Source organism: Lampetra fluviatilis, chromosome 52 (genome assembly GCF_964198595.1).
Source record: "Lampetra fluviatilis chromosome 52, kcLamFluv1.1, whole genome shotgun sequence".
NCBI lineage: Eukaryota > Metazoa > Chordata > Hyperoartia > Petromyzontiformes > Petromyzontidae > Lampetra > Lampetra fluviatilis.
Genome location: NC_136326.1, coordinates 633,539 through 660,425, shown reverse-complemented (window position 1 = coordinate 660,425; position 26,887 = coordinate 633,539). Strand labels below are relative to the sequence as shown.

Below are 26,887 nucleotides of genomic sequence, written 5' to 3'. Positions count from 1 at the left end.
AAAGAACCAAGAACCGAGTAAAGTTGCGCATTTTGATGTGACGTCATATTTCCCAACCCCCCTCCCTCGTCACACATCGTCACAAATGTCTGACCCCCCCCCTCGGTGCGTGACGTCATTTATAGACGGCCCTTAAAAATATTTCGCTCGATGACGTCACGCACGCCGCTGTCCACAATTGCTCGATGACGTCACGCAGCAACTCGCTGTTCCTGCCGCCCCTCGAACGAGGAGACAAAGCGACCTCGATGGCGCTCGCCGCTTTGCGACGTTAGAGCGGCGACTGCCGTCTTCCCGCCTCCGGGACGAAGACAGAAGCGAGTCGCCCCGGGCCCTTGAATGAGGATCGAGCGCGCGCCCCCCGCTAGTCCGCCATGGCCGCCTCCTCCTCCGCGCCGCCACCGCCGCCGCTGCTGCTGTTGAAGAGCGCCCTGAGGGGAGATGCCGCGGCGCGCGCGATGCTCGCGCTGTGGCTCGCGACGCCGCCACCATCGCCACCACTCCCCCACCGCGGACATCCCGACGACGACGACGCCTCAGGGCAGGTGCGCGCGGACATTGGCGTGCGGATTGCGCGCGTGGCGGGCGCGTGGCGCGCGCCTTCAGTTTCCCGCCCAAAAACGCGCGCGACAAACCACTCCCTCCCCGCTCTCGTTGCTCCGCCCACTGACCCCCCTCCCTCCGTTGACCCCCCCCCACCCCCGCTGACTTCCCCTCCCCCCTGCTGACCCCTGAACCCCGAGAGTCTTCCTAATCGTGCACACTTCATGCAGACACTTTACAACGATCATTGACATCGACACTACATACGGGCACTTTAGACGCAAGCCTCAGGTACAATGCACGCATCATATACCAGATGCGCACATCAGCCGTTCTGAACTCTTTAAGGGGGGCGGTGGGTACAGGCTTGAAATTATTTATAAAGGGTCAAGTAGCCTCCTGTAGGGCCACTGGGACATACAGACGCACAGATTCACAACGAGACCCACAGGCAGAGTGTGTATGAGGTCTATGAAGAGACCTCAAAGTTCTGTTATCTTGACACAAGCTTGGTAGCGCACTGTTGTTTCCTGAGAGAGGTACACGCGTAAATGTTTTCATCTCACCACCGCGATATTGTGCTCCGCGGTAATTTTTTGTATATTCGTAGATGACTCGGCTGAGACGACATGGGACGTATACACTTTTAACCATCCTATCGATTTTCCAAATCTATCTTTATTTATTTATTTGCAGTTTTTTAAAAATGTAATGAATCACACTACGTACTATCAGCATCGCTGTGCCGGCTGCGGTCGGTGTTCGGTGGGGCAGGAATGCGATCACGGTTCCTCGTCCGCGCTGCCTGCGTTGGAGGCCCTCGGAGAAGCCGCCTGGCGAGAATTCATCCCCTTCCTGCTGAACTTCCTGCGGGAGCAAGCGAGCGGCGCCGTCGGCTGGAGCCAACCTTCGCCTCGCAAGACGCCGAGCGCGCCGGCGCACTGGCCCGGCCAGCGCACCCCGTCGGACAGCGGCTCTCTCGGGCCGCGGGGCTCGCGGGAGGCGGCGCAGAGTCGCGCGCCGTGCCGAGCCGCGCCGGAGTCGACCGCGGGATCCTTCGCCCCGCCGTCGAGCCTGGAGCACCCGCAGCGGGGAGCCCGCCAGTCGCTCAACGGCGCGTTCGAACTGCTCGCGGAAAACTCCCCCTTCGGCGGCGGCTGCCCGGCGATGCCCGCCCGCGGCTTCGAGGATGACGTCGCGCGCTGGCCGGGAAGCCCGCCACTGGAAAGGGGGGGCCGCGGCGGAGACGTCGCGCCGGGGACCAGGGCGGACGGTCCGCCGCTCTGCGCCGGTCCCACTAACTCGGCGGGCGAGCGCGCGCCGCGCTCCGCGCAAAAGGCCTCCCTCTCCGACTTTATAGTCCACGGGTCGGACAGACACGCCGCACGCAGGGTCAAGCAGAGCAGCCCCGCCTGCGGGAAAGCCAGAGAGAATGGGTCGGCGGCAGGGGCGCTGGGAAGATGCTTTCAGTCGTCCCCGTGCCAAAGAGCGGACGCCTCTCTGTCGGGAGACGGAGAGAGAGGTCCGAGAATGAGCAGGCACCCGGACCAGGCGCAGCAGCAGCAGCATCCTCCGCATGGCCGGAAAAATAGTAAACATAGACAGGGTGGCACGAGCTTGGAGCCCTCATCACGGAGGGCGGTGGGTGGCGGGCAGTCCTCCGGTGGTGGAGAGGTGGATTGTGCATCTGCTGCGAGGAGCCCAGACGCTAGCGGTTGCGTCGCCGATGGAGACGTGATGGTGCCTCCCAACCTGTGCAGCCTGGAGGAGTTCCCGTCCATGGGCGGCGCCGCAAGCTCTGGCAAGTACGTCGGTAGTCGTAGGTCTGTCGCAAGCTGGCTGGATGGCCCAGGCGTCGGAGGGCTGAGCTGGCACTGTTAAAATCCAGGGTTCGATTCTCGGTTTTGGCTATCCGCGATTAACCGATGTACTCAAAGACACCTCGAGCCTGTCACCCTTTCCTGCGTCGCAAAAGAAACATTGCAATGAAAACAAATTTCACTTAATTCCAACAATTACAAAATCACCTTGCCCTGTGATGGACATTCTGTCTCTAGCAGAGACTGTTGGAAATTGTGCCCCTAATGCGTGGATGGAAGGATGTTAAAGTGATAAGTTCTGCGATGTTTCCTTCCGCATGCAGTTGTCACAGTGTTGCACTGACATGCTGCCAATAGTACAATAATTGGAATTGTGTGTGAAGTTTTAAGGGAAATACACCGTGTAAAGCCAAGTAAATTGGCAATTAAAACACACTGAAGAATTATTTTCGGGTAAGACAATGATTTCACACTCATTCAGGCGCCTCCCCTTCCCCCTGATAATGTCATTATGCGTGACATCTCCCGACGTCACACCTCATGTGGTATCATCTTATTGCAGAGATCATTATTATCGCCAATTAAATACTCCCCAGGGACGAACGGCACGTTGGAAAGCATTACCAGAATCCCTGCGTACACATGCTTTTAATTCCTGGTAAATTTCACCGATCGTTTGCCGTCATCGTTGTTGCGTCCGTGGTGAGCAGCTCGCGGCCCTCGCGCCGTATAAAGCCGACGCCAGTGAGCGTGGCGCACCACCGCTCGCAGCCCAACGAGTGCTTCACCTCCACGCCGCTCAGCCAGCCGCCCCCGCCCCCGCCGCCCGGATGGGGTGCGGTACCGGCCACGCCGCGCGACCGCCACACGATGCCGTGGTGCAGCCCGACCTCGCAGAGCCAGCTGGCGGGCCGGCACGCCCAGCCTGGCAGTAGCGCCCAAAGCCACCACCAGCACAGCGCGATGCCGAGACAGAATCGGTGAGCGAAACTATGTTATCTCTGGGGCTTTTTAATTTTTCATACTTTCCAATTAAGGTTGAATGCACTTATGCATGCACTCCTGATGATTTATTTTTTTAATATATAATGGATTGTTGATGACTTATGAAGGTGGTGAGCGGGGAGAGAGAGGAACAGGGAGAGAGATGGGGGGAGGGATGAGCTACAGTGGAGGGAGAGGTACAAGAGGGGACCGAGGAAGAGAGAAACCGACAAAGCGAGATGAACTGGGACATAAAGCACATTTATAAGATAAATGTTTTGCTGATTGCCTGGGAGGGACATAGGAATGAACATTCAGGTCCAAAAGACATGCAGTTTGCTCGTTTTATAAAATAAAAATTTTGAATGCAATATAAATGTTTTAAGTGCTCAACAATTCATGTAATATTAAAGCACATCACGCTGACCTTTCAACCACCCGGCCACTTTCTGCCTTCTAAATTCCTGATTCTCACTGCTCCTTGACTTTGGCTCCCTGCCTTTCCACAGGGCCAAGCAAGTGAGCCCAGACTCCACCACGAGCGAATCAGCGAACGACTCGTCCGCTTGCTGCACGACCCCGGTGTTTCACGCGGCCCAGCGGGGCGGCCTGGAGGTGGCCACACCAGACGCGACGTCTCCCGCGACTCCCCCCGCGACGTCGCCAGCGATCGCCACACAGCTGCTGCTCGATTCGCCAGCGGGCCCGGCCAGCCAAACCGTGGCTGACGAGTCGCCGGGGACCCCACGGCCCGACCGGGTGTCGCACCAGCATCAGTTGGACGTCTTTGCCGAGCTCTACTCCGTGTGCCTGCGTCGTAATCTGGTGCCGAACGTGCTGCTGGAGGTTTACTTCACCTTGCAGCTGCTCACGGTGCCGTGCGGAACGGCGGACGTCGCCAAAGAGGAGGCCCTTGTCGTCGTCGTCGACAACGACCGTCCGGAGCCAAGTGGCGGCAGTGATGGTCAGATTCGCTTTGACTCTTGTTTTAATTTTATTTAAAATTAACTTTGCAATGTCCTTCTCGGTTGTCTTATCCGTGTCATACGGAGAGATGAAGAACTGATTCAGATCTCCTGTTTTTCACATACCCTTCCTAAAATTGCAGTGCACAGAATTTTAAACGTGCGCGCTTTCTCGATTTCAGAACCTCTCAAAGCAGCCTACTTCCAAAGCGTTCATAATTGCGTCTACTTCGCTGTCAAGGTCCTGGAAAAGCTCATGGGGTGAGTTTGTGGATTTAGGCATTCCGCAGTCAGCGCACATTTCAAGCGTCAATGATGCATTTCAAGTTTCTGGTCCAGCATCTGTCGGCGTTGTCAACATTTGCAAACGTGAGTCGAGGTACCAAGTCATCCAAACGTGCCGCCCGGAGGCGGGACCCTGCCGAAAGGGACACGCCCTTCCCAGCAGAGAGCTACTCAGTCCTACGGCCGTGCTGCTTCCTTGTGCGCCTGGCGCTGGAATTACCGTCAAATACCCCGCTGGGAACAAATGCAACGTTGTAAAGCAATTACGTAATCAGCGCGAAATTAAAACATTTTGATAAATTTCGTTCACTTGCTCGGGCCGCGTCTCACGCTGAGAGTTGCCACAGCGCGCGGGTGGGGGTTGTGCGTTGTACCCAGGTTGCTGGGGTGCCTGGACCGGAGCACGCTGCGCTCCCTTCTGGAGCACGAGCGCGTGGCCACCTTCTCCCCCTCCTTGCTGGAGCAGCTGCGAGCGGCCTACGGCGTCAGCACCGCCCGGGTGAGACAACGCAGCCAAGCCAGCAACAGCGTCTGCACTCCCCACCGCCTGCAAACAGCCTGCGCGCGCACAGCCCGCGTACAGCATCTTGAGTGAATTTTTTCCTTTACCAAATTATATTACAAAGTGATCCGTTCATAGATACTTACGGTGAAATTACTGTACCGATGGCGTCACGTTGGGCGCGCTGCACCGACCGTGCGTTTGAAAGCAGCTGTGGAAGACGCCGTTACAGAACGAGCTCTGAAGCACTCAATTATTAGGCCTTTTTGTTTTATCAACAATAGGGGGCACACCTTGCACATACCCTGCAAAGAGTGCTCGTAGCATGGCAAACCGAAATTTTAAACTCTTTTCGACACGTTGACGTCACAGAACTAACGTCCATTAAATAGCCCGTTACCCACACTGGGCGGTGATGGTGGTAGTACAAGTTTTTACTTGCTTTAGAGGTGTTCATCGTCTGGCGATAACTTTCAGTTGTCAGAGCTGCAGTTTGCCGTGAAAAGTAAACATGTGTTTTTGTGCAGTCATTGGTGACCAGGAAGACCCCTCCCATCTTACTTCTTTTGAGAACCCGGCTTATCCGTGAGTGGCAGAAACTCAGATTTGAACACTGGATCTCAGCCGTGCTGGTCCATTGCTCTGACACAGCCATTACGAACCGCCTGGGCCACCTCCACAAAGTGTTCAGTTTTTAACGTTGTGTTTTGCTTTCTTTCTACAGGTCATCACCACTCCCACCTCCACCATTCTCTCGGTTCCCTTCCAACCCAAGACGGACAACCGAGCAAACTTCCCCAGCAATCGCTCCTTCCAAAACTTTAAAAAGCAGAGGTGTGGCTCCATGACCAACATATCTTCCCTCTCGTTGCTCACGCACCTCTTCCTCCCCTGCCCCGACTCGTCCTCCTCCGGGAGGCATGAGGGGCGGGGCTGCGCCGTACTCGTGCCTCGCAGTAAGAAGGGCCTGGGTTCGACTCCAGACTGTGCGGAGTTGGTATTTCCTGCCGGTGTCCATCATGGGGTTTCCTCCAGGTCCTCCGGTTTGCCGAGTGGTCTCGTCTTCGTGCCGCCTATTCTGACGGACCCTGCCCGATGCTCGGACGGCTCGGGCCTTCATCCTCGTCGCGAGCCGATCGCGAGTCCAGAAAATTCCGTGCGGAATTTTTTTCTTGTTATCATATTTTCGCAAAAGAGAATGCGCGACACCAGGGGACGGTCTTTCTAAAACACTCGCACCTGTCTTGGCCAAACCGGGGCGGTTCGCTAGCTCCGCTTTCCATCAAGACGCGTGTTGCGCCACCGTGTGACGTGCTCCTGTTCTGTGCGTTTTGCGTTTCTTTCGTAACCCGAAGGGACGTCTTCTACGCGCTGATCCGTGAGTGGGAGGATGGGCGCGACTCGCCGGGCTGGGAGTTCGAACGAGTCCTGGGCAACAAAATCAGGTGCGGCAAATACTCCGCGTGGCCGCATTCCGCACGGCGCGCGGCCACTTGAGGCCGACTGCGTCGAAACATCCTGGAAACAACATTTACACGTCACTTGGCCCGCACTCAATCGCGCGCCAGAGCTGAATATTTTGGACTTGGCAACACACGCTGTGTTTCCAATTGCAGCACGCTCAGTCGCTTGTGTCGATGCGAGGGCCCTCTCTCCGTGACGGGAAGTGACCGAGCCGTGCGTGGGAAAGCGCTTCCCTCTCCTGTGTGGACCAGGGTCACTTCAAGGGATCTCGTAGATATTCACGGTGGAGAAGACTACTAAGCTGGGACTGGTTGGCGCGAGACGTTACTACGCAGTGCCAAGATGTAGCTAACACGTCCGGGCATTGCTTTGCACGCTGTTCATCTAATGAGCTTCGGGAGTGTCAATTGAATTGATTTCCTAAGAAAATTCTGACTTTCTTGGGGTCCCCCCTCAGTCCCTGTGATATGCGGGGAAACACGAATGAGTCTTGACAATCGCGTTCTGATGTATGTGGAACGTGCGAAGGGCAATGATGGTGCAGCTGTCATCGGAGCACAACCACAGTCATTTCGCTCGGCTCTTTCAAGCTCAGCTCATTCGAGTGAGTGACTCCTCACTACAGCTCACCGCACCCACCTCACCTTGCCTGGCCACAGCTCACCGCTCCTTACCACAGCTCACCGTTCCTCACCACAGATCGCCGCACCTCACCGCACCCGGCCACAGCTTGTGGCAGCTCACCGCCCCTTACCACAGCTGACCACACCTCGCTCCACTTCACTGCAGCTCACCACACCTGAGCACATAATCACCTCACTGCAACTCACCGCAGATTGTCAACATACGGTACATTTTCATTTAATGCTGTTCTTCCAAATTGTTATGGTTGATGTAGGAGGGGGGGGCATGGGTGGGGGGGGGGGGTGGCGATTTAATTAAATATTTTTTTATAACAACACCTGCCCCCCCCACCTCCCGAGTGTAGATGTGCAAGGACCCCTACGAGAGGGTGCCCAGCAGCAACGTGGCCTCCCCGCTGCTGAGCGCGCTCGGAGGCAACGACCCCAGCAAGCTGCAGCGCCTGCAGCAGCGCCTCACCGCCCCGCAGGCCCAGGGCGGGCCCTGCCCGCCGCCCGCCTTCCCGGCGTACCAAGCGTTTTTCCGAGACTTCATCCTGGTGGCCGACAGGTGAGGGAGCGACGCGGCGTTGGCCTGCCCAGTGTCTTTTCCCGAATTGTACACGCGACCAAAAGTCTGTCCGTCAGTCCGTCCGGCGATGGGACGGCACAGGAAGTACAACGCAGCGATAACCGCCGAAGTCGTTAGCTCCGTCAAGAGTTCCTCTTGGACCGCGCGACGACCTCGGCGTCGCTCACACGACTGTCCCCCAGGGCCGCGGCGTGGCCAGGGAATGGCGGCGGCGGCCAAAGTCAACTCGGTGTGCCGCTCGTGTTCCGTCGAGTGCCAGCCGTGTGCGATGAGCCTTCTCCGGGTACTCTTTCTATTTTTCCCCTCCCAATTGCAAAATGCTGATTTATAAGGAAGTAGCCTAACTTTCCAAAGCAGGAGCCTCCTGAAAGAGCTTTGAGACTCGGCGAGGCTTCGTTGGATAAACGAATATTACCGTGCTGGTTAGTGCCTTGTTTAAAGCAGTTGAGATGAGGTCAACAATTGGCTCTTCCTTGCTTTGAATCCGTTGCTCAGCTCGCCTAGACGTTTCGATGTTAATTGCCTGAGCCGCTGTTTGCCGATGATGCTGATGACGACGTTAAGCTTCTGTGTTGGCAGTTTTGCGCTGTGCCAGCACCTGATGGATGGCTTGAGGCATCAGATCATGGAGCTGAATGGAGAGTGCATCCTCGCTCCTGATGGGGACTGGGACACCTGTGAACAGGTGCTGCCCCCGGATGCTATCGATTTACGCGTGTATGTCCGTGTGTGCGTCTGTGTGTACAACTTCACCACTGATAACGTGCCCCGAACGCTCGTGCTAAACGCGTACAAACATGCGGTCTGCAGCGTCGATGACCCTAAAGTCAATCGAAGGGCAGTTGAATTTCGCGATTGTTCACTAGTTGAGGTAATTGTTTATTGTATTCGAGAATTGCCTATTTGCTTCGATGTGGCCTGTCTGGTTTGGTGGTTCCCGTTTACAGCCCTGAAGCAGTGGTAGAAATTGCACATTGCTGGAGCAGGAAAACCACTCTTGACTTCCCCATAGTGGTATTCAATTTATCGACTCCGGAGGGATGATGGGCTGAGTCAATGCCCAACCAGGATTTTAAACTCGCGACCTTCCGATTGCCGACCGCTCACTCTACCGCTAAGCCAGTGGTCGGCAACCAAAATAACAAGAAGAGCCATTTTTTTTTATTTGGTATAAAAATATAACTCAGTGTTTCAAGAGCCGCAATGCACTGCGGGGAATAACATCACGACCCCTGCGCCAAGCAACCGGGCCGGTTTTATTTTTAAATGACGAGGATCTAAACGCGTAGCGATCGAACGAAGAAGAACTGGATGCGTGCGCGGCGAGTGAAACCCAAACGGCGTTGCGCAGGAGTGGAGGGAGCACTTCAAGTCGGTGCTGCTCACGGCGCGACTGCTCGCCAAGTTCCTGGGCCTCATCGCGTTCCTGCCGTACCGGACGCACGACGCGACGCCCACGCGCCCCCAGGAGCCCGCGCTGGATCTGCGCCTGCAGGTGTGGGCGGACGGCCTGCGTTCGTTTAGTCGCTAACCGTATCTTGGTCGGGGATCTCAGTCTGGTTCGGGGGTCGGCAGCCTTTCGGAGAAGAAGTGGAGCCACTTTGTTTTTGTCTTTGACCAAATTAATTGGAGAGCAGCGGCATCGCACGCAGAGAGAGCGACTTGTACACAAACACAGCAGCGTGTACACAGCAGATGACGACGGCACACATTCTGACTTCAATAAATAAACAACGCAGGCGATGGAATAAACTGAGTCTATTTAGTTTGTGTCCCCCCTTAGTTATTATTTAACAACGCAGTTTGACTGTTGTACATTTTGTCTTCACCAAAATATTCCATAGTGACCCATTCCCTGCCATATTTAATCAATAATATTGCATAAAATTACGTTTTAAGATTGAAAGTTTTTCTTTTTTTAAAGGCTGCTCGCAAGGGGGCAGCCAAAGATCCCCGAGGGGGGGCAGCCAAAGAGCCACAGGGGGGGCAGCCAAAGAGCCACAAGGGAACAGCCAAAGAGCCCCGAGGGGGGGCAGCCAAAGAGCCACAGGGGGGGCAGCCAAAGAGCCACAGGGGGGGCAGCCAAAGAGCCACAGGGGGGGCAGCCAAAGAGCCACAAGGGGGGCAGCCAAAGAGCCACAGGGGGGGCAGCCAAAGAGCCACAGGGGGGGCAGCCAAAGAGCCACAAGGGGGGCAGCCAAAGAGCCCCGAGGGGGGGCAGCCAAAGAGCCCCTGTATGCGGCTCCGGAGCCGCAGGTTGCCGACCTCTGGTCTCGTCACTGTGTCCGTCTGTGAATTGAATTTTGTCGTTCGTTTAGTCCACTCTGCGTTGCGAGACGTCGTGTGACGGCCGTGCGTTTCCCCACCCACCTGTCAGCTCGGCCAATTGGGTCGACTGGGTTCATGTTTTTAACATGCACGGACAGTGTAGACAATCGCCGTGTTTGGTCTCCCTCGGTGCACTGCAGTCGCTAATGACGTTACTACATTTGATCTTGGTCTGCATCTCTATTCAGATGAGTGGCAACGATCTTGAACAGTTCACAGCCCCCCCCCCCCCCCCTTAGTATTCACTCTAAATTAAGACCTGGTGCGCTCACGACCATCAACACCAGTGCCGAACATCTGAACCAGTCCCCTGGCCTCCCTTAGGTCGACTCAGCTTCACTGAGTACCTGGAGCAGTGTGTAAACATCAACATTAGGGAGACAAAGGCGGTCGGGGGCGCTGCCGGTCACACCACCTCCTCACGTGCCGTAGACGCCTTACAATAGGTGCTCGCTCGCGGCGTTTGCCCCAACAGCCTGCGTGCATCACACGGGGCGGGGGGGGGGGTCTTTGTCTCGTGTGCGCAGAGCGCCCAGGTGCTGGACGTCGACTCGGCGTTGGGAGAAGCGCGCGGGGCCCGGCGGCTCGTGCTGACGCTGCCGTGGGTCATCGAGTTCCTCGGCATGACGGACCGCGGGGCGGCGCGAATGGAGTGCTACGCGCGAGTCTTTCGCTCCATGCTGCACATTTACAGGCACGTCGCCGCTGGCACGCAGCCGCCGCTCCGAAGGGTTTCCCAAAACCTGGAAGGCAAAAACCCGTGCGAAAAGCGCCTGACTAGGCCTCCCCGCTCTGCGGAAGGCTGATGCGCAAGCTCCCAGCAGAGCCGCTTAGCCCCGTGGTCTCATCGCGGCCCAGGGATGGACGTACACCGTTTTCTGAGTGCCAGGTGTCGGCACGACTGTTATTATGGGTAATTAAAAATGTAATGAATCTGAAGGCAAACGCATGTCAGAATGCGTCACAGAATCCATGCACAAGCGTGCCTTTTCTTCCTTGTCCGGTTTTAAATAGAGAGATATGATTGATAGCTTTTATTTATTTCAGCAGGAAAAACCCGAGAAGCTGTTCGGCTCTATGATTTCATGGGCGCCCTGCGACGTTTTCAGATGTTAGAGTCGTGGCTACATAGGTTGTGATACAAACAGCAAGTAGCATCGGTACGTGCTTACGGTGATGGCGATCTAACAGTCGTTCCACAATACAGGTGTTTTGGGTTAGATAGTGTAAATATATAAATGTGTCGTTAAACCCGCCACCACCCGACACAGCCAATTCGTAAGGGTTGTCACGTAAACAGAATGTGCCAATTCGTCACTCGTACAGCACTAACCAGTGTGTTGGAGAGCCAAGCCACAACTTTACAATCTGATTACGACTTTTCGCCAGTAATTACAACTAGCTTCATCAGGCGACAGGCAGATTTGTAGCTTTCCTGTGGGTGAGAAGTCTGCAATGTAATTGTCTCGCTCGAATGGGATGGCAATGCTGACGAGCGTTGTCGTCTTGGCTGCTTCTCTAGGTCTCTTGTGCTGGAGCCCAGCGAGGCCTGTGGCCTTAACCGCATGTTGCTGCTACTGCTGCTGGGATGGTTGTTCCAGGTACAAAGACTATAAACACCGTTAAGTATTTTTTATCACGGGACCTTTTGTTGCCAGTATCAAAGTATGAAAAATTTAAATAGCTTTTTACCCTTTTTGCCAATAAAATAGTAGGTGTAAGATGTTCAAACACCAAATAGATCCCTTTTTGCAAGGAATCAAGTCTGCATTAACCACACGTACTTGTGGTGAACATGCAAACAAAAATACTCTGGTAATATCTGCATCGTTTTTTAAACTGATTGGCCTACACCAGATACAGTATTCGTAGCTCGGGGTCAGCTGATCTAGGTATCTATTTGGCGTCTGAACATCCTAACACCTGTTGTATTGCCAGAAAGGGTAAAACCTCTCTATATTACTATTATTTTACCAGGTAAGGCCCACTGAGCTATGTACCTCATTCAGAAGCTTCCTGGCCACGAATGATAGCTCAACAGAGTGGCGGCTTAGCATCACGTGGACATTTCTAGCAGCTGCCCAGAATACTCTAAACGCATGCTGATTCCAAATGTGGAAGGGAAAACCGGAGGACCTGGAAAAAAATTAACACGACCACAGCGAGAACATGCAAACTCCAAATATACAGCAGGTGTCAGAGGTAAGGATCGAACCCACGACCTCCTGCATACCAGGCGAGGTGGTTAACATCTCGCCACCACGGCGCCCAGTCATTTGTGAGCGAGCTGGGACCATCAACTCTACTTGAGAGCCTGCTTTAATCATGGGCAGCCGCCTGCCAACCTCTGAGCCACGGCCCCACCTCAATTAAAATTCGATTTTGATTTAAAGCTTTCGTGACTGCAGGGATTCATATTCCTGGTTCTTTCGGTAAAGTCATGTAGAAGGGAAACAATTAAATAAAATAATAAAAATATAAAACAATAAAATTCTCACGATGTTTCGATCGCAACACAAGCAATCATCATCAGGTGTGGTTTTCACAAATTAGATTCTTACACACCTGCGATACACGCATTGAATTGTGTGCGTGATAATTGGGACACATGATTAATATATGTTGTACGTAATTATCCATATCGTTTTTTTGGGTTAGATCGCGTAAATATAAATGTGTCGTTAAACCCACCACCACCCGACACAGCCAATTAATAAGGTTTGTCACGTAAACACAACGTGCCAATTCGTTACTAGTACAGCACACCGGTGTGTTGGAGAGCAAATCCACAACATTTAACCAAACAAAACCAATATTATGGCTATTTGTCGCGAAAGCCTACGTGTTAAACTAGACGTAATTAGTTAACTGGACTCCCTGCAGGCACTAGAGACGGTCACCATCCTCGTATCGTTTTAAAAAGAGAGAAATTTGTTGCTTGATCGCGGCTCCGAATCGTGGCAACTCGAATGCCACAGGCCCACTCGCCAGTGTCGCTCTGCCTAACATGCACTTGCTCTACCAAGGTCCCGTCGTTTCCTGATGAAGTATTCTTTGCCGAGTTGCCGCAGAGGGTGTTGGAAGACCCAAGCGGAGGAGGCCTGGTGGGTACCATGACACTGCGTCTACCACCATCCACAAGCTTGCAACTGTTACATCATGCAGTGCCTTCTTGATATACCGTGCACATTCAGGGGTGGGGTACCCTAGAAATACTTGCTTTTCCATCAGAACGCCGTTGTGTCCATCGGGTCTACAACGTTGCATGCGTCTCTGCCTCTCGTCTGTCCCAGGACACGCTGCCACTCGTCGACCAGCAGCTGCTCTTCACTTGCTGCCCCTACATTGGTAACGTCTCTTCCGCCAAACACAAGGCTTCAGCCACAGCTGCACATACCTTGTCAAGTAGCCACCACCACCACCCCTTTCTCACAATCTCTGTATGTCGTCCGTACAGCAAAAACTTAATTATAATAAAACATCACATTGTAACATTTCCTCTAATCTGGAAGGGGAGGGAATTAATCGTTACATGCCAACAGGGTGATGAGTGGCTGGGTGATGGGTGATGAGTGGCTGGGTGATGAGTGGCTGGGTGATGCGGGTGATGAGTGGCTGGGTAACGATGATGGCAACGAGGGTTTGTCGCGTTGCTGCAGGGGAACTGCGCAGGCTTCTGGCAACGTCACTCGGGGGTGGCACCGGGAGGAATGGCGGGTTCATCCGCAAGATTAACCCCACCGCCATGGAGCCGTCGGTCGGGCTTTCCCAGCGACAGACGCAGGTACGACGAGCGCAGCATTAGCGGCTGTGTTCGGTGAGGGGCCGGTCTGTGTCTATGTGTGTGTGTGTGCGAACGCTCGGGTGCGGCAGTGCAGCGGGTCGCGCGCCACGCTACGAACCCGGCGGCCCGAGTTCGTTTTTCGCACTCCCAGCCAACAACGGTGACGAAGCTATGTGATCCGGGTATGGGGCCTCCCCTACTACCCTGGGCGGTGTGTCAAAAAAACAGCATTGGGGAGCCCGTGATAATGGCCAACCACCCCCTCCGTATGCCGGAGGGGTGCTCGCTAAGAGCACCTGACGTCAAAAGTCTCTTAAAGGCTACACGGCGGGGGGGGACCCTTTGTCTTTAAACACCGAACGAGCGAATGAGCGTGCGAGTGATTGCCCCGTTGCAGACGGAGCTGGAGCAGGCGTTTTTCCACAATCTCCCGGCTTCCCTGAAGCGCACGGTGGAGTTTGTGGCCGAGCGGACCTGCTCCAACTGCGTCAAGCACATCCGGTGAGAGGCGATTCGACAGAGCGACAGAAGTGAACCCCGAAGTAGAACTGAACCCACGTGTGTTGAATTGTGCGTGTTTGTGCGTGTTTGTGCGTGGTAGCGGTGCGGTTCGCGCACTGCGCTACGAACCCGGCGACCCGAGTTTGATTCCCGCTCAAGGACAACACCAGTGACAATTATTTGAACCGGTCCTGGGCCTCCCCTAGGTTGACTCAGCCTCAATTGAGTACCTGGTGCGATGTGTAAACATCGCCACTAGGGAGATAAAAGCAGCCGGGCGTGGTGCTGGCCAGCCACCCCCTCTAGTGCCGTTCCGGCCTTCATAGGTGCTACTCGCTAACAGCACTTACCCCAATAGTCCGTTAAGGCTATACGAGGAATATTTCTGACCGAATGTGCGTGCGAGCAAATCAGGCGCCTGTAAGCAAAGCACCCGGAGAATACCCAATGTCATCGGATCTCGGGAGCTAAGCGGGGTTGAGCTTGCATAGTGGATAGACGGGCGACCACCGTGCACAGACAGCTTGCCATAGGCCACTGAAGGGATGTCCCAGCGGGATGCTGCTCCCCGCCTTCACCAAGCTGCGCTGACGAGCGTGGTGAAGTACGGTCAAATAACCCCCACGTCGCGCGCGGCGTGGACAGGCCTTACGTCCAGCAGTGCATTGATAAAAAAAATGTGCGATACATGAGCGCGTATGTGTGTACTATGTTTGTTGTCTTCCCCCACACCTCCGGTTAGCACGGTTGGCTACGCACGGTGCGAAAGAAGCGCAACGTACATACATACTCGGTGTGCGTTTCTAATTTTTGTCAATTCGATAGAGAGAGGGGAGAGAGCGATGGCGAGTGAGTGAGCGAGCACGAGGCGTCACTCTGCGTGTGCCGCAGAGCGACGCTGCTCGCGGGCCTGGTGGAGGAGGGGGAGGCTCGCGTGTCGGCGCTGGCGGGCGGCGTCCCCGCCGACCTGACGCTGCAGGACGTGTGCACGCAGCTGTCCGGACAGGGCACCGCCGCGGCGCTCGACGCTGCGCAGCGGTGAGTGCACGGGGCGCTGCCGACACCGCCAATCGCCACCGCCGGGTGTCGCTCGTGGCCGCGTGCGTGTACGTTTAAGTTCTTCTGCGCCGTATGTAGCCAAGCGCAGGTGCGGGGGCAAGGATAACAAACTAAACACGAAGAGCAGTTCTCAAGAAATACAGTGCCAATATCCTATCTCTGTCTGTCGGTCTTTTTTTAATGCTCAAGTGTTCCGTAATATTGCGACACGACCTCGCTGCTGGCGACCCCGAATCAAAAGCATTCAAGATCAAAAACATGGAATTAATTGAAAAACAAAGTTAATGCTACGAGTTTTTGGTTAATGGTAGGTTTTTACCCTTTTAACTGGTACAAAACTGACACCTTTATTCAAGGCATCATGTTTGCAATGACCACAACACAAGTAGTCAATAAAGCAAACAAAAAGAAGCAACTCTGATAAGGATAATAATATGCACTGTCCTTGAAGTTGATTGGCCCACACCCGAGACGGCTTTCTTTAGAGCCTAGTCCCCATTGGTGTAGGGCCAGATGACACCAGAAGGCGTACAACTCAAAAACAGTGCAAAAACAGTGCAATGTACGCCTTCTGGTGTCATCTGGCCCTACACCAATGGGGACTAGGCTCTAAAGAAAGCCGTCTCGGGTGTGGGCCAATCAACTTCAAGGACAGTGCATATTATTATCCTTATCAGAGTTGCTTCTTTTTGTTTGCTTTATTGACTACTTGTGTTGTGGTCATTGCAAACATGATGCCTTGAATAAAAGTGTCAGTTTTGTACCAGTTAAAAGGGTAAAAACCTACCATTATATTTTGCCACTGGTTAAAGAGATCTCATAGTGTAAATGAGTTTTTGGTTGTTTAATTGCGCAGGGGGCTGAAACCCGCATTGGACCTCAGCAGGCAAATTGTCTTGTGTGACGTGGCCATTATGAGCCCCGTGAACCACGCGGCCACTTCAGCGCACGCGATACTTAGAGCGGGTGTGGGGAACCTACAACCCCCAGATTAATTTCTCATGGCCCGCGGTCATATGAGGCCCGCCATTTCGATACGCCCCACAAAATGACACGATCCATCACTGCGAGCATCTTGGCCGCACTTATCGGGTGCTAGGGGGCAGTATTTTTGGCCGCGCAAAACACCTTCCCGTCCCTGTGAAGGGTCCGCTAATATTCGGTCGACACTTGAGCACGATTTTCCCACACTATCGTTGGATAACGCTAAGGTGCGTGCTCACGCTTCACAAGCACTTCGAATTTATGTTTTGGCACGCAGCAACGAATTGATTCCCCACATCCGACTTAAAGGAAGATGCAAACGAAACAAGAAAGAGAAATGCCCATATGCATGGGTTCCAAGTTTGGGCTTACCCTTTAATTTGCTTGACTGGCCCGCAACTTGACGATGAAGTTTATTTCATATCGGGCCATCTTTGTGAAAGTTACCATACCCTCCCGTTACCGCCAGTCAGACGGACGAACAAACGGATGGAGCTAATGCATAAAACATTTCAGCCTTGGTTGGAGAGCATTAAAATTGCGTAGCTCTTGCAGCTACATAGGTGCGCGTACCTGTCCGACCCACCCTGTTTTGTCGCCCTTACGCGACAGATTCTGCGCGACCAAGGCACCCCAGGTGATGCGGCTGCTGCTGCCCGAAGAGCTGTCCCCCCAGGTGAGTTGAGAGGTCAGGAGCGAAAAAGGTCACGTCCTGGCCGTCGGCATGGATTTGTTTCGCGAATGCCATTTCACGCGACTTCCCGCGACTTCCCGCAGTCAAAAGACCAGAAACATATACAAAATAAATATAGATACAATCAATAAATGTTCCTTGAGTGGACGTCAGCCCACGTACCCACTGTGCAGCCTCCTCCTCCTCCAGCACGTGCATGGCAATCAGTCTGCCCGGCACGCCCTGATGTGCTTCACAGCCGAAGGCGATTGTGCCCCATTGGTCCTCCTGCTCCGCGCGTTCACACGGTAGTGGGGCTGCCACCAAGCACGGACCCCATCGATGTTCGGAAGCAGCAACACGCACTGCCTGGTCACACCGGAAGCGGTTTAACTGCACCCGTTGGCGCCTTGGGAGGTCAAAGCCAGGCAACTGGATGGACGGATCGCTTATGAGCCGGAGTGATGAAATACCACATTGCGACAGCGGCAGGCGTCCACGCGCGTCTGTAATCCAACGCCGTGCTGGCGGGGGTGGTGTGAGGGGGGCGGGGTGGATCATCGTGGGTATATCATGTGCACCAATCACCCACCCGTCATGTCTATGAAGTGGCTAGTAGGAGGCAGTACGGCAAAGAAGTTGCTGGCCTATTTGTGCACACCTCTTGTACTCATGGTTAGCTCTCCATTATCTGTGGAGGGATGATCCAGGCCGCGGATTAACCGCGCCTGCGGATAAAATGTGTAAAAAATGTCGATGCAGGCAGCTGGTTTAGTCGTGAGCAGTTCCTCACTCGTCAAGGTTGTCGGTGACTGGGAGCTCACGTGACCGCAGCCTGAGAACACGTCGGAGAGCAGCAGCAGCGGCTGTTGTTGTTGTTGTTCTGCTTGCAGGTGGTGAGCACTGCTGCCGACATCGTTGTCCGATTGGCGCAGGAGAAAGCCGCCCAGTGGCTCAACAGCAACGTCGACAGTGAGTCGCTCTCCTCCACAGTGAGCTCTTTGTTGAGCCGCGTAGCAATTAGCCACGAGCAGGGACAGTTACTTGATTGTGGAATAAACGACAAAAAAAAGTTATTCATTTTACTTCTTTCACATGATGGTCGATTCCCTCGGGTAGAAATTTAAACCACGCAGCAACATCGCCACCTCCTGGCGGATGATGCTGGTCTGTTACTCATAGCCCCATCGTGATAGCCTTGCGCGTTAAGTATGGCACGAATATCAAACATTCGCATTCCTGATCATCACTATTATTTGTACGCGTCATCATCATCATCATCAATGCTGCGGTGAGTCTTAGCGATTGCCTCGCGGGTGTCCCGTGTGGTCGCGCGGCTGGCAGAGCTCCTGAGCAAAGCGTTGAGGAGCCGAGTGGACGGACCGCTCAAGTCCGCTTCGTGCAGCTTGACCAGCGAGCCAAGTCGCGATGGCTCCAGCGTCCGCGCGTGCCCGGCAGCCTGCAGCCACGCCAACCCCATGCCGTCGCTTGTCCTCACGCAGCTCAAGGCAAGCCGCCGCTCACTCTGATCCTCTCCGATGCTTTGACCTCCACAGCTGGAGGGAATTGAGCCGCCTCGGTCCTGGCACGGCTTTGGTATCGGGTGCCTCCTTCCACTGTAAATCCCAGGCCCGCCGAGGCTGTGCCGAGTCAGCCCTTGCATGGCTTTGGAGGCTCCCAAGTTTTTCCCAAAGCAAAACGTCAAGCCGTACCGATGATGTCACACGCAATGGATGAATCGAGACTCGTTTAGATGACCACGGTGTTGCTGTGCTGTCCTCGGTGTACTGTGTAATCTTTGCTGATTCCTACGGATATCGTCATATTACCCGCTTCATTACTCAATGCATTCGTAACTCTTTTCTGAACGCTTGCAGGACAAACAATGAATAGTAAGCTCACTGCTCTTCCAATGTGCAGTTGTGCAAGGATGCGTGACATCTGGAGATAAAACTATTTTGCGCACGAGTTACCCACGTCACAGTCCATTTTTCACCGAAACACTTTGCCAAACCTGTTCCAACATAGGTTACAGAAATTTTCGATCGTCCCTTTACTTATTGAAACTGCCCTTGTCATTGAATGCGCGTGGCCGCGTGCGCGTTGGGAATCGCTCACGTGCGTGTGTGCACGCGCGCGTGGTTTGGGGTCGACGGGTTCGTCTTCTCGACAGGAGTTTCTGTGTGTGACGGTGGCCCCGAGCTGCGAGGGCGCCGCCGTCACCGAGGGAGCAGTCTTGGAGCTCGTGAGACGCCTCCACGGATCTCTGCAGTGTAAAAAGGTACGGAGCAGTTCTGAGCGTGCAATTTCGTCTGGTCACCTTAATTTTTAGCAGTAGGGCTTTCGCGACCAATATTATCCACAATAAGAGGCTTTTTTTGGGTTGGATCGCGTAAATGTGTCGCCTGATGAGGCTGGTTGTTGTTGTTGTAAATTACCGGTGAAACGTCACGGTACTCGAATTGTAAATGTTGTCGTGGGTTCACTCTCCAACACACACGCGGTGTGCTGCACGAGTAATTAATTGGCATGTTTTGTTTACGTGACAAACCTTACTCATTGGTCTGTGTCGCGTGGTCGCGGGTTTAACGACACATTTATATTCACGCGATGGAACACAAACAACTGTTTGACCGTGCTCTCGCCACGCTGGTCGGTGTGCCAAATCTCATCAGATCGGATGCTCGGCCGGGTTGAGCGACCACCTTGAACAAGAACAATTGTTGTCACTTGCCGGGCGGCTACGATGTCAGAAGCGGAGTCGGGGAGGTGGCAGGAGTGGGGGGGGGGGTGGCAGTGCAGCAACATCATAGTCGTTCTGTACTGTACTTCTATGCTCCCACACATCCACGCTCCTCACGTACGCCAAACCGCACTCGACCAACGCGACCAACGGGGGTCAAGTGACGCCTGCGACCCGCGCGGTGTGGGCACACCCACGCCAGCGGTGTATTTTACACAGGCGATGTGCGCACGGTGCCGAATGGAACTCTGTCTCACGACGTTGTGACGTTTTTGTGTTGCAGTATTTGTCACCAACGGTAGAGAAGGCGTTTGCTCAGTACGCGGTGGAACTTGCCGCTGCTATTGGTGAGTACATTATTACCCGTTGTTAGGAAGCCACTTTTATATCTAGATTGAAAACTCAATTCTTTAGAACTGCTTTTTGTGTTTAGTTTGTTGTCCTTCCCCCGCACCTCCGATTAGCGCGGTTGGCTACGTACAGTGCGAAATAAGTTCAACATATATACATCCTGCATGGTGGTGTGCAAGTGCTATTGTCTTACGTTTGAATTTAAACAGATGCCATCTACTTAACCAGCTTGTTTATTGTTTGATAAGAAAAAATTTCTTTAAATTTCGTTGTGGAGCTTTGAGTGTTATTCCCCCATACACATGGTGGTTTCTCTGGCCTCCCACACGGAAGGAAAATGCCAACACTGAACAAAAACAAAAATATCCTCTTGTTAATGCAGCCTATTCCAGTAGTAGTGTTCCTGAAGAACACCGCGTTATGGAAAAATCACGTAATAAATAATATCGGGGGTAAAGCGCAGTCCGCGATAACACGTGAGATGCCTACGCAGGCCGAACAAACACCGAGGCGCGTGGGTAGCATCTAGAAGTATCCAGCAGCATCCCACTGCCTCGTGCGATGCTACGCCGAGGCCGCCGTACGACCGCTGATTCCTACTCACGCTGCGACGTAGTTCCGTTCACTCGATCGCATTATATTCAATTCGCATCCGCTTAGTAAAAATGTGTTTCCTAATACATTCATCGCGTTGTATCCAATTCGCGTTATGAAAACTGGCGGCGTTATAGAACACTCATTGTATTTGTGTTGTGTTTTTTTATTCGGACTGTGACACCGAAATACAACGGGCCTGCTCTTGCGAATGTCAGGGGATCTTTAACGTCCACTGTGATGCAGATGGTACGTAGTATTAAACACCGCAGCAATAACCGGGGCGGCCTGCTGGATTCAAACCAGGAACCCACGACGAGTGGCGAACGTGCTACCGTTTGGCCGTGACGTCACCGCCTCAATCGGGTTTTGTTAAGAGAACGGGTATCCCAGTATTTCGCAAACACAACGGTAAATGTCAACGTGACTGCGCGAATGTGTCCAGCCTTCGACAGAGTGCTGAACGAGAGCCCCGCCGTGGACTGCTGGGAGGAGAGCACGCGCAGGCTGCTGGGAGCTCTGCAGGGTGTCTGGGCCGAGTTCTCAATGCAACCCCCGTTCCACCTCCTCCTGGCCAACAAAAATGTCTCTTACCTGCGCTCGGCCACAGACAAGAAGGTTTGTTCACATCTGTACTTTCATAGCTATTTATGTCAAAACTTGGACTCCGATAAATGTCGTGCTCGATTATTATGAATGTTGTGGGTTTACTCTCCTAACACACCAGTGCGCTCAAGTAGTAACTAATTGGCATGTTTTGTTTACACCACCACCCCCTCGTCCCCTCTAACACCCCACCACTCACCACCCCACCGCTCACCACCCTCACCACCCGACACGACAGCGCTGCTGCTGGGCACTGCTGCACTTGTCGCGGCAGCTGGTGGCGGGGAGGCTGCACGTTGGGAGTGCGTTGGTGGCGAGGTGGGACGCTTTGCTGGAAGACCTTCCTCCGGAGGTACCGACCAACGTGACGAGCGGGTGAACCCGCTGAGGTTGTATCGAGGGCTTGGAAACCGACGACATTTATTTATTTTGTATCACAGGTCAATATTAATATCTACAGGACAAAAAAAGTTTTTAAACAGCTGGCTGGTGGCGTAGTTTTCTCAAGTGTGTAAGTGGTGCGACTGCACCGGTTCCCACAGGCCTGGAGGAGAGGTCCTGCCCAGGCGCCGTGCTCCAAAGACGAGGGGAAATGAGGAACATGGACCCTAATTTCATTCCTCGTACCGGGGCCCATGCCGGCAATGCCACACCCCACTGCAGCTAAGCGCAGTGGTCTTGCTACGCGTAGAGGCTTTGTATCCCGCGCTCTGCCACATGAGTCCGAAGCTTGGCGAATGAGCAAAAATAACGTTTAAAAGTTACGCTCAGGCAAGTCATTATTATTACGCTGAAGTGACGCCACGGTCATGCCACTCGTACATTTCAATGTCTGTTCAGGCGTAGGTGGGGAACGTTTGGCCCACGACTTAATGTTATACTCCCCACAGCAATAATGCCTACCACTTCAAAATACATACCTGTCAACCCATACGGTTTACCCGTGTTCTTGTACAGGGAAATTGAGTAAAACAATGTTTGTCTATTCGTTTGTGTTTCTCCCTTGTGATGGGACTTTGTAGGATGTATTTAGAGATTTATAAGGGCACGGGGTGACCAATAGGGTGTGAATTGGTCTGTGATAAGGTAGGCACTGATAAGGTGTTGACAGGTATGAAAAATGTCCGCAAACTATATTCATTGCGACATCACTAATCACTATGAGACCTCCTTTACCAGTGGCAAAATATAGTGATAGGTTTTTACCCTTTCAACTGGTACGCCTTTTGGCGTCATCTGGTCCAACACCAATGGAGACTAGGCCCTAAGAAAAGCTGTCTCGGGTGTGGACCAATCAACTTCAAGGACAGTGCAAATAATTATCATAGTTTCTTTTCTTTCTGTTTGCATTTTGACTGCTTGTGTTGTGGTTATTGCAAACATGATGCCTTGTATAAAGGTGTCAGTTTTTGTACCAGTTGAAAGGGTAAAAACCTATCACTCACTAATCACTTCAACGGCCTCACCGCAAAAGCCTCGATACGTACGTTATGAGATAACACCAAGGTGCGTATTCCGAGTGCGGCCCACCAAAGATATCTCTGCAAATCCTATTCGACCCGACTGAGGAAAAGGTTCCCCGTGTCCGCGTGAAAGTCTCGATGTTGTTGACCAAAATTCACATTGTAAGGTACAACAAAGACTTTTCAACCGGAAAGACTGCCAGCCCTCGTTTCTGAGTTTTGTTCTATTTTATTTCCTTTTCAGGGGGAAATAAGGGAATGTCTTTTGGAAACGGCCAACAAGTTTAAGGAGCTGTGCGAGGAGGAATCTGTTGCCAAAAGCCCCAGAGCCGTGGATGCTGCGTGCAATCCGGCGGAGCCCACACAGCAACAAGAAGAGGCCGCTTTGAGATGACGACTCTTCAGCAGTTTCATATGAACTTGTCTAGTTTGTACACTGCACTTTAGGACCCCGGAATGTTGTCAATGACAATTTTCGGGACAGTTTTAAAATCACACGAATAAATAATGCTCGTCAGTTTAGCTTTTTTAAATTTTATTGCACACGCAAAATCTAACGAGAACCAAGTCTCCACACGCCGCATTTTTGTGGTAATGTCAATAGCAAGCAATTCTTCTCCTTCTCTGCTCGTGCGATTCAGCGAATGGTCGCCGATTACAAGAGGTTGTTCAAGTCTCGTTTTACTGTCAAATACACCAGCGTGGAAGGGGTAGACCAAAAACCCTCGACGGGGGCTCACTTAGTAGCTAGCGGCGTGAGCAGAGCAAACGCCCCGGGCCCTACCGTCACCATCTGGAGTGCGCACATTAGTTCAGTTATAACCCCAGCAACACTTGCAATTTATTTTTTGCTCATACAATCGTAGCACACATGCATGACAACAGTTTTAAAGAGTAATTTTAACAATAATTTCAACAAACCTCTTTAAGTGCTCTCTGTTGGTGGCCAATTTTGCATTTTTGACCTCTGTGCCTAAGCAACTTTGTTAACATTGAAAGAAATGCGCAACTTTCACTGCCAATCAAACTCAACAATGGAATGCCTTCATTGTTTGTTACACGCGAGCTCAAGTGTTGATGCGAATGTTAATAAAGAACAGTTGATGCCTTTGACCAAACTGCCCCGAAATGCGCTGATCGTCAGATCGCCGAAGCTGAGCAGAGTTATGCCTGGCTGCTGCTTGTGTGTGTGTGTGCCACAAGCAGGCGCTGAAGGTTGCAGCAGGGCGAACGTTATGGGCAGAAAGCAATCCATCAAAATTTACTACTGCACTTGTTCCCACATTTATGCATGCCCCCCCCCCGCCTGCAATCCTCACTGACCTGTGTGGTGAAGTATGGTCAAATAACACCCACGACCCACACGCCGTGTGGGGAGGCCCTCGTCCAGCGGTGAATGAACACAAGGGCTGTAGTGTACATTTAAATAGATAACTCCACAACCTTTCAGTGTAACTAACTAATTTGAAATTGATCGCTTGCGAATTTTTTGTAGTCTGCCACAGAACGTTCGTGTAGCCGAGTGCATTTTTTCTCTCCGTGTCGTCTCACGGCGAGCAGAGCGCTGGGCAGATTGAGCAGCGAGTTGGCACAATCGGGAGCAGTTACCAGCTGTGTTTTTTCCCACTGGAAAAAAACACACCTGAGCCCGTCCCGTTACCTGCAAGCGAGCATCCAAGCACTTGAAGTGGCCTCAAGTGCACCCAGCCTGGCACAAGCATTTGTGGTGACGCCGCGGAGGTGAACTATGACCGATGCTCATCACACCGCATCCACATTCCACGTGGGTACCCTCTCATCTTCTGGGATCATGCTCCAGTTGGGAGAGGGCACGTCTGCCAGCCAGTTGAAGTCGTTGATTCCGTTCCACGTCTGACCGTGACCCTCCATCCTCGCATCTTTGAAGTGGCTGTCCAGGCCCGGGTAGCTCAGGTTGTAGGGCGCGAACCTCACTCGGACGCAGTCTTCGATGATGGCCTTGCTGGCCACGTCCACGTAGAAGTCTGTGTCCTCGGAGCGGTGGGCACGGAACTGCCTGCAGGCCACCACCACCTTGCACCCTTTGCAGTCGTCCAGAAACACGGAGGTGGCCACGGGCCCACACAGCACCACGCAGTCCCTCACGCCCGTGATATGCAGGGTGCTCGGGGAGCCCAGGAGTGCCACAGTGCAGCCGGACAGGTTCCCCAGGGCCCAGTCCGTGCCGGACAGCCGGTCGCCGCGCTCCGTCAGCTTCTGCCCGACCAGGTCGTGGAAGCCACACTGGACCAGGTCGAACTTGGTCGACCGCTTGTGTTGGCCATCCGTCGCCGGCGGCGCCTCCACCTTGTCGTCGGTCTCGTCCTTCTCCACCGCCGCCTCCTTCTTGCTTCGAGCTTTGAAGGCGAACTTCTTCTTGGGCGCCGCCTCCTCCCGTTTGGCCCTGATCCTGGCCAAAAAGGAGTCGAGGCTGCCCTGCGCCTGACGTAGGCAGTACGCCGGCAGGTAGAGCGTGGCCTGGTTGACGAGGTCCTGCAAGGCCGAGGCGCGTCCTGCGGCCTCCTCCACGGCGCCCCGCAGCAGCAGCGCCTCCAGGGCCGCCGTCTCGGTGCCGAAGGTCGCCCCGAAGCGGTCGGCCTGCTCCCCCGGCGCCAGGTCAACCTCGTCCTCCCGGCGACGGCGCTCAACCTCCGTCTTTCTCTCGGCGTCTCTGCGGGAGATGTTCTCGATGGCCGATGGTGGCGCTGGAGTGGCAGACATGGCCGACGATGACGGGAGAACAGCCAAGGCTGTGGGATGGAAGGGATTGAGGAGATTAAAATGGTGGTTCTCAACCAGTAGGGTACGTAAGGTGATTTATAAATGTGTGTAATATCATACATGGGTCATTGATGAATAATCACGTATGAATCTGCCAATATAAAATAACTACGATACAGATTTAATCCATATGGGAACCTAGAATGCTATAAAAGACCCTTCTAAACTCATTAATCGTAAACAATGTGGTTTACAAGAATAAACAGCGAGTGCGAACAAATTGTCATGCATGCAAAGCGTCCGTTGAATGTTTTTTTTTTATTCGCTTGCAATTACTAACGAGGTCGGATGATACCTCACAAAATGATCAATTGGTTAAATGATTGATGTTTATTATTCATATATTTACTTAGAACAATGTTGGGTCAGATAAGGGAGTATTCGGTTGAAACATTTCAACAAGGCGAAACAAGGTTGAGAATGACCACTGGTGTCAAACACATTTCTTGCACATTTGCAACTGTTACAGCTCGGGGTACGGTTTATTGTACCTATTATTTCCTCCGTTAAAACAACATTTCATGATCAGAATATGTATTTATACTGGAGGAATCCGATAAGCACTAAAGTTATTTTTCACAAATGTCCAGTAGGGGCGGGTAAGAACACGTTACAACAACAAATACATTCATAAACAAAACCTCCGACGGCAGGTGATGGATGGAGAAAGGTTAGAGGTGGTGATGGGGGAGGTGGCGGCGGGCGGCACAGATGAACGTTCGAACCCGTTGTCATCGCTGTCAACCCACACGGTTTACCCCGTATCCTTCTGGTACAGGGAATCTAGTGTTCAGGTCCATACGGGGTACAGCCGTTCCAATACGGGCAAACACAATTATAATTGTGTCTATTTGTTTGTGTTCTCCCTCATAATTAAACTTTGTAGGATGAACGTTGAGATTTATAAACGGGCACGTGATGACCAACAAGGTGTGAATTGGTCTGTAATGAGGGAGGCACCGATAAGGGGTCGGCAGGTCCGTGATACTGGTAGTAACCTGGTTACACCAGCCCACAGGGGATTATTCTGTCCGTCCGTCCTGCATCCAAAAATGGGAGGGGTGCTGGGTGGAGAGGGGAGGGGCTGGGTGGGGAGGGTGGGAGGGGTGCGGCTGGGTGGGGAGGGGCTGGTCACCCCGTGGTGCCCTTGTAAAACTGAACGTTTAACCTACTCACGCCGGCTTGTGCCCGCCTTCACAGTCGGGCATATTTGCGGAATACACCACG

General features: G+C 53.1%; 2 protein-coding genes across 2 annotated transcripts in view; one reads left to right on the top strand and one right to left on the bottom strand.

Moving 5' to 3' along the window:
* Positions 1-179: 179 nt before the first annotated feature.
* Positions 180-23,255, top strand: CDAN1 (codanin 1). The gene is made up of 27 exons (XM_078878836.1): positions 180-545; positions 1,318-2,348; positions 3,074-3,343; positions 3,857-4,311; positions 4,495-4,573; positions 4,976-5,096; positions 5,824-5,933; positions 6,455-6,544; positions 7,092-7,167; positions 7,552-7,754; positions 8,355-8,460; positions 9,127-9,270; positions 10,631-10,797; positions 11,626-11,704; positions 13,130-13,207; positions 13,397-13,451; positions 13,763-13,887; positions 14,285-14,388; positions 15,280-15,426; positions 17,044-17,107; positions 17,998-18,076; positions 18,449-18,612; positions 19,278-19,385; positions 20,131-20,194; positions 21,238-21,410; positions 21,637-21,750; positions 23,106-23,255. The coding sequence occupies exons 1-27, from the start codon at positions 375-377 to the stop codon at positions 23,253-23,255; spliced, it is 4,527 nt and encodes a 1,508-aa protein (XP_078734962.1). The 5' UTR covers positions 180-374.
* A 60-nt stretch (positions 23,256-23,315) lies between these two features.
* Positions 23,316-26,887, bottom strand: part of TBCC (tubulin folding cofactor C) — a 32,521-nt gene continuing 28,949 nt past the window's right edge. The window contains exon 2 of the mRNA XM_078878840.1: positions 23,316-25,629. Coding sequence (XP_078734966.1) covers positions 24,623-25,600 — 978 coding nt within the window. The 5' untranslated portion in view covers positions 25,601-25,629 and the 3' untranslated portion in view covers positions 23,316-24,622. The remainder of the gene's footprint in view (positions 25,630-26,887) is intronic.

Coding starts and splice junctions, on each gene's coding strand:
- CDAN1 (XM_078878836.1), top strand. CDS start 375: ATGGCCGCCTCCTCCTCCGCGCCGCCACCGCCGCCGCTGCTGCTGTTG. Junction 5,934..6,454: donor CAAAACTTTAAAAAGCAGAG/GTGTGGCTCCAT, acceptor CGTAACCCGAAG/GGACGTCTTCTACGCGCTGA. Junction 9,271..10,630: donor CGCTGGATCTGCGCCTGCAG/GTGTGGGCGGAC, acceptor TCGTGTGCGCAG/AGCGCCCAGGTGCTGGACGT.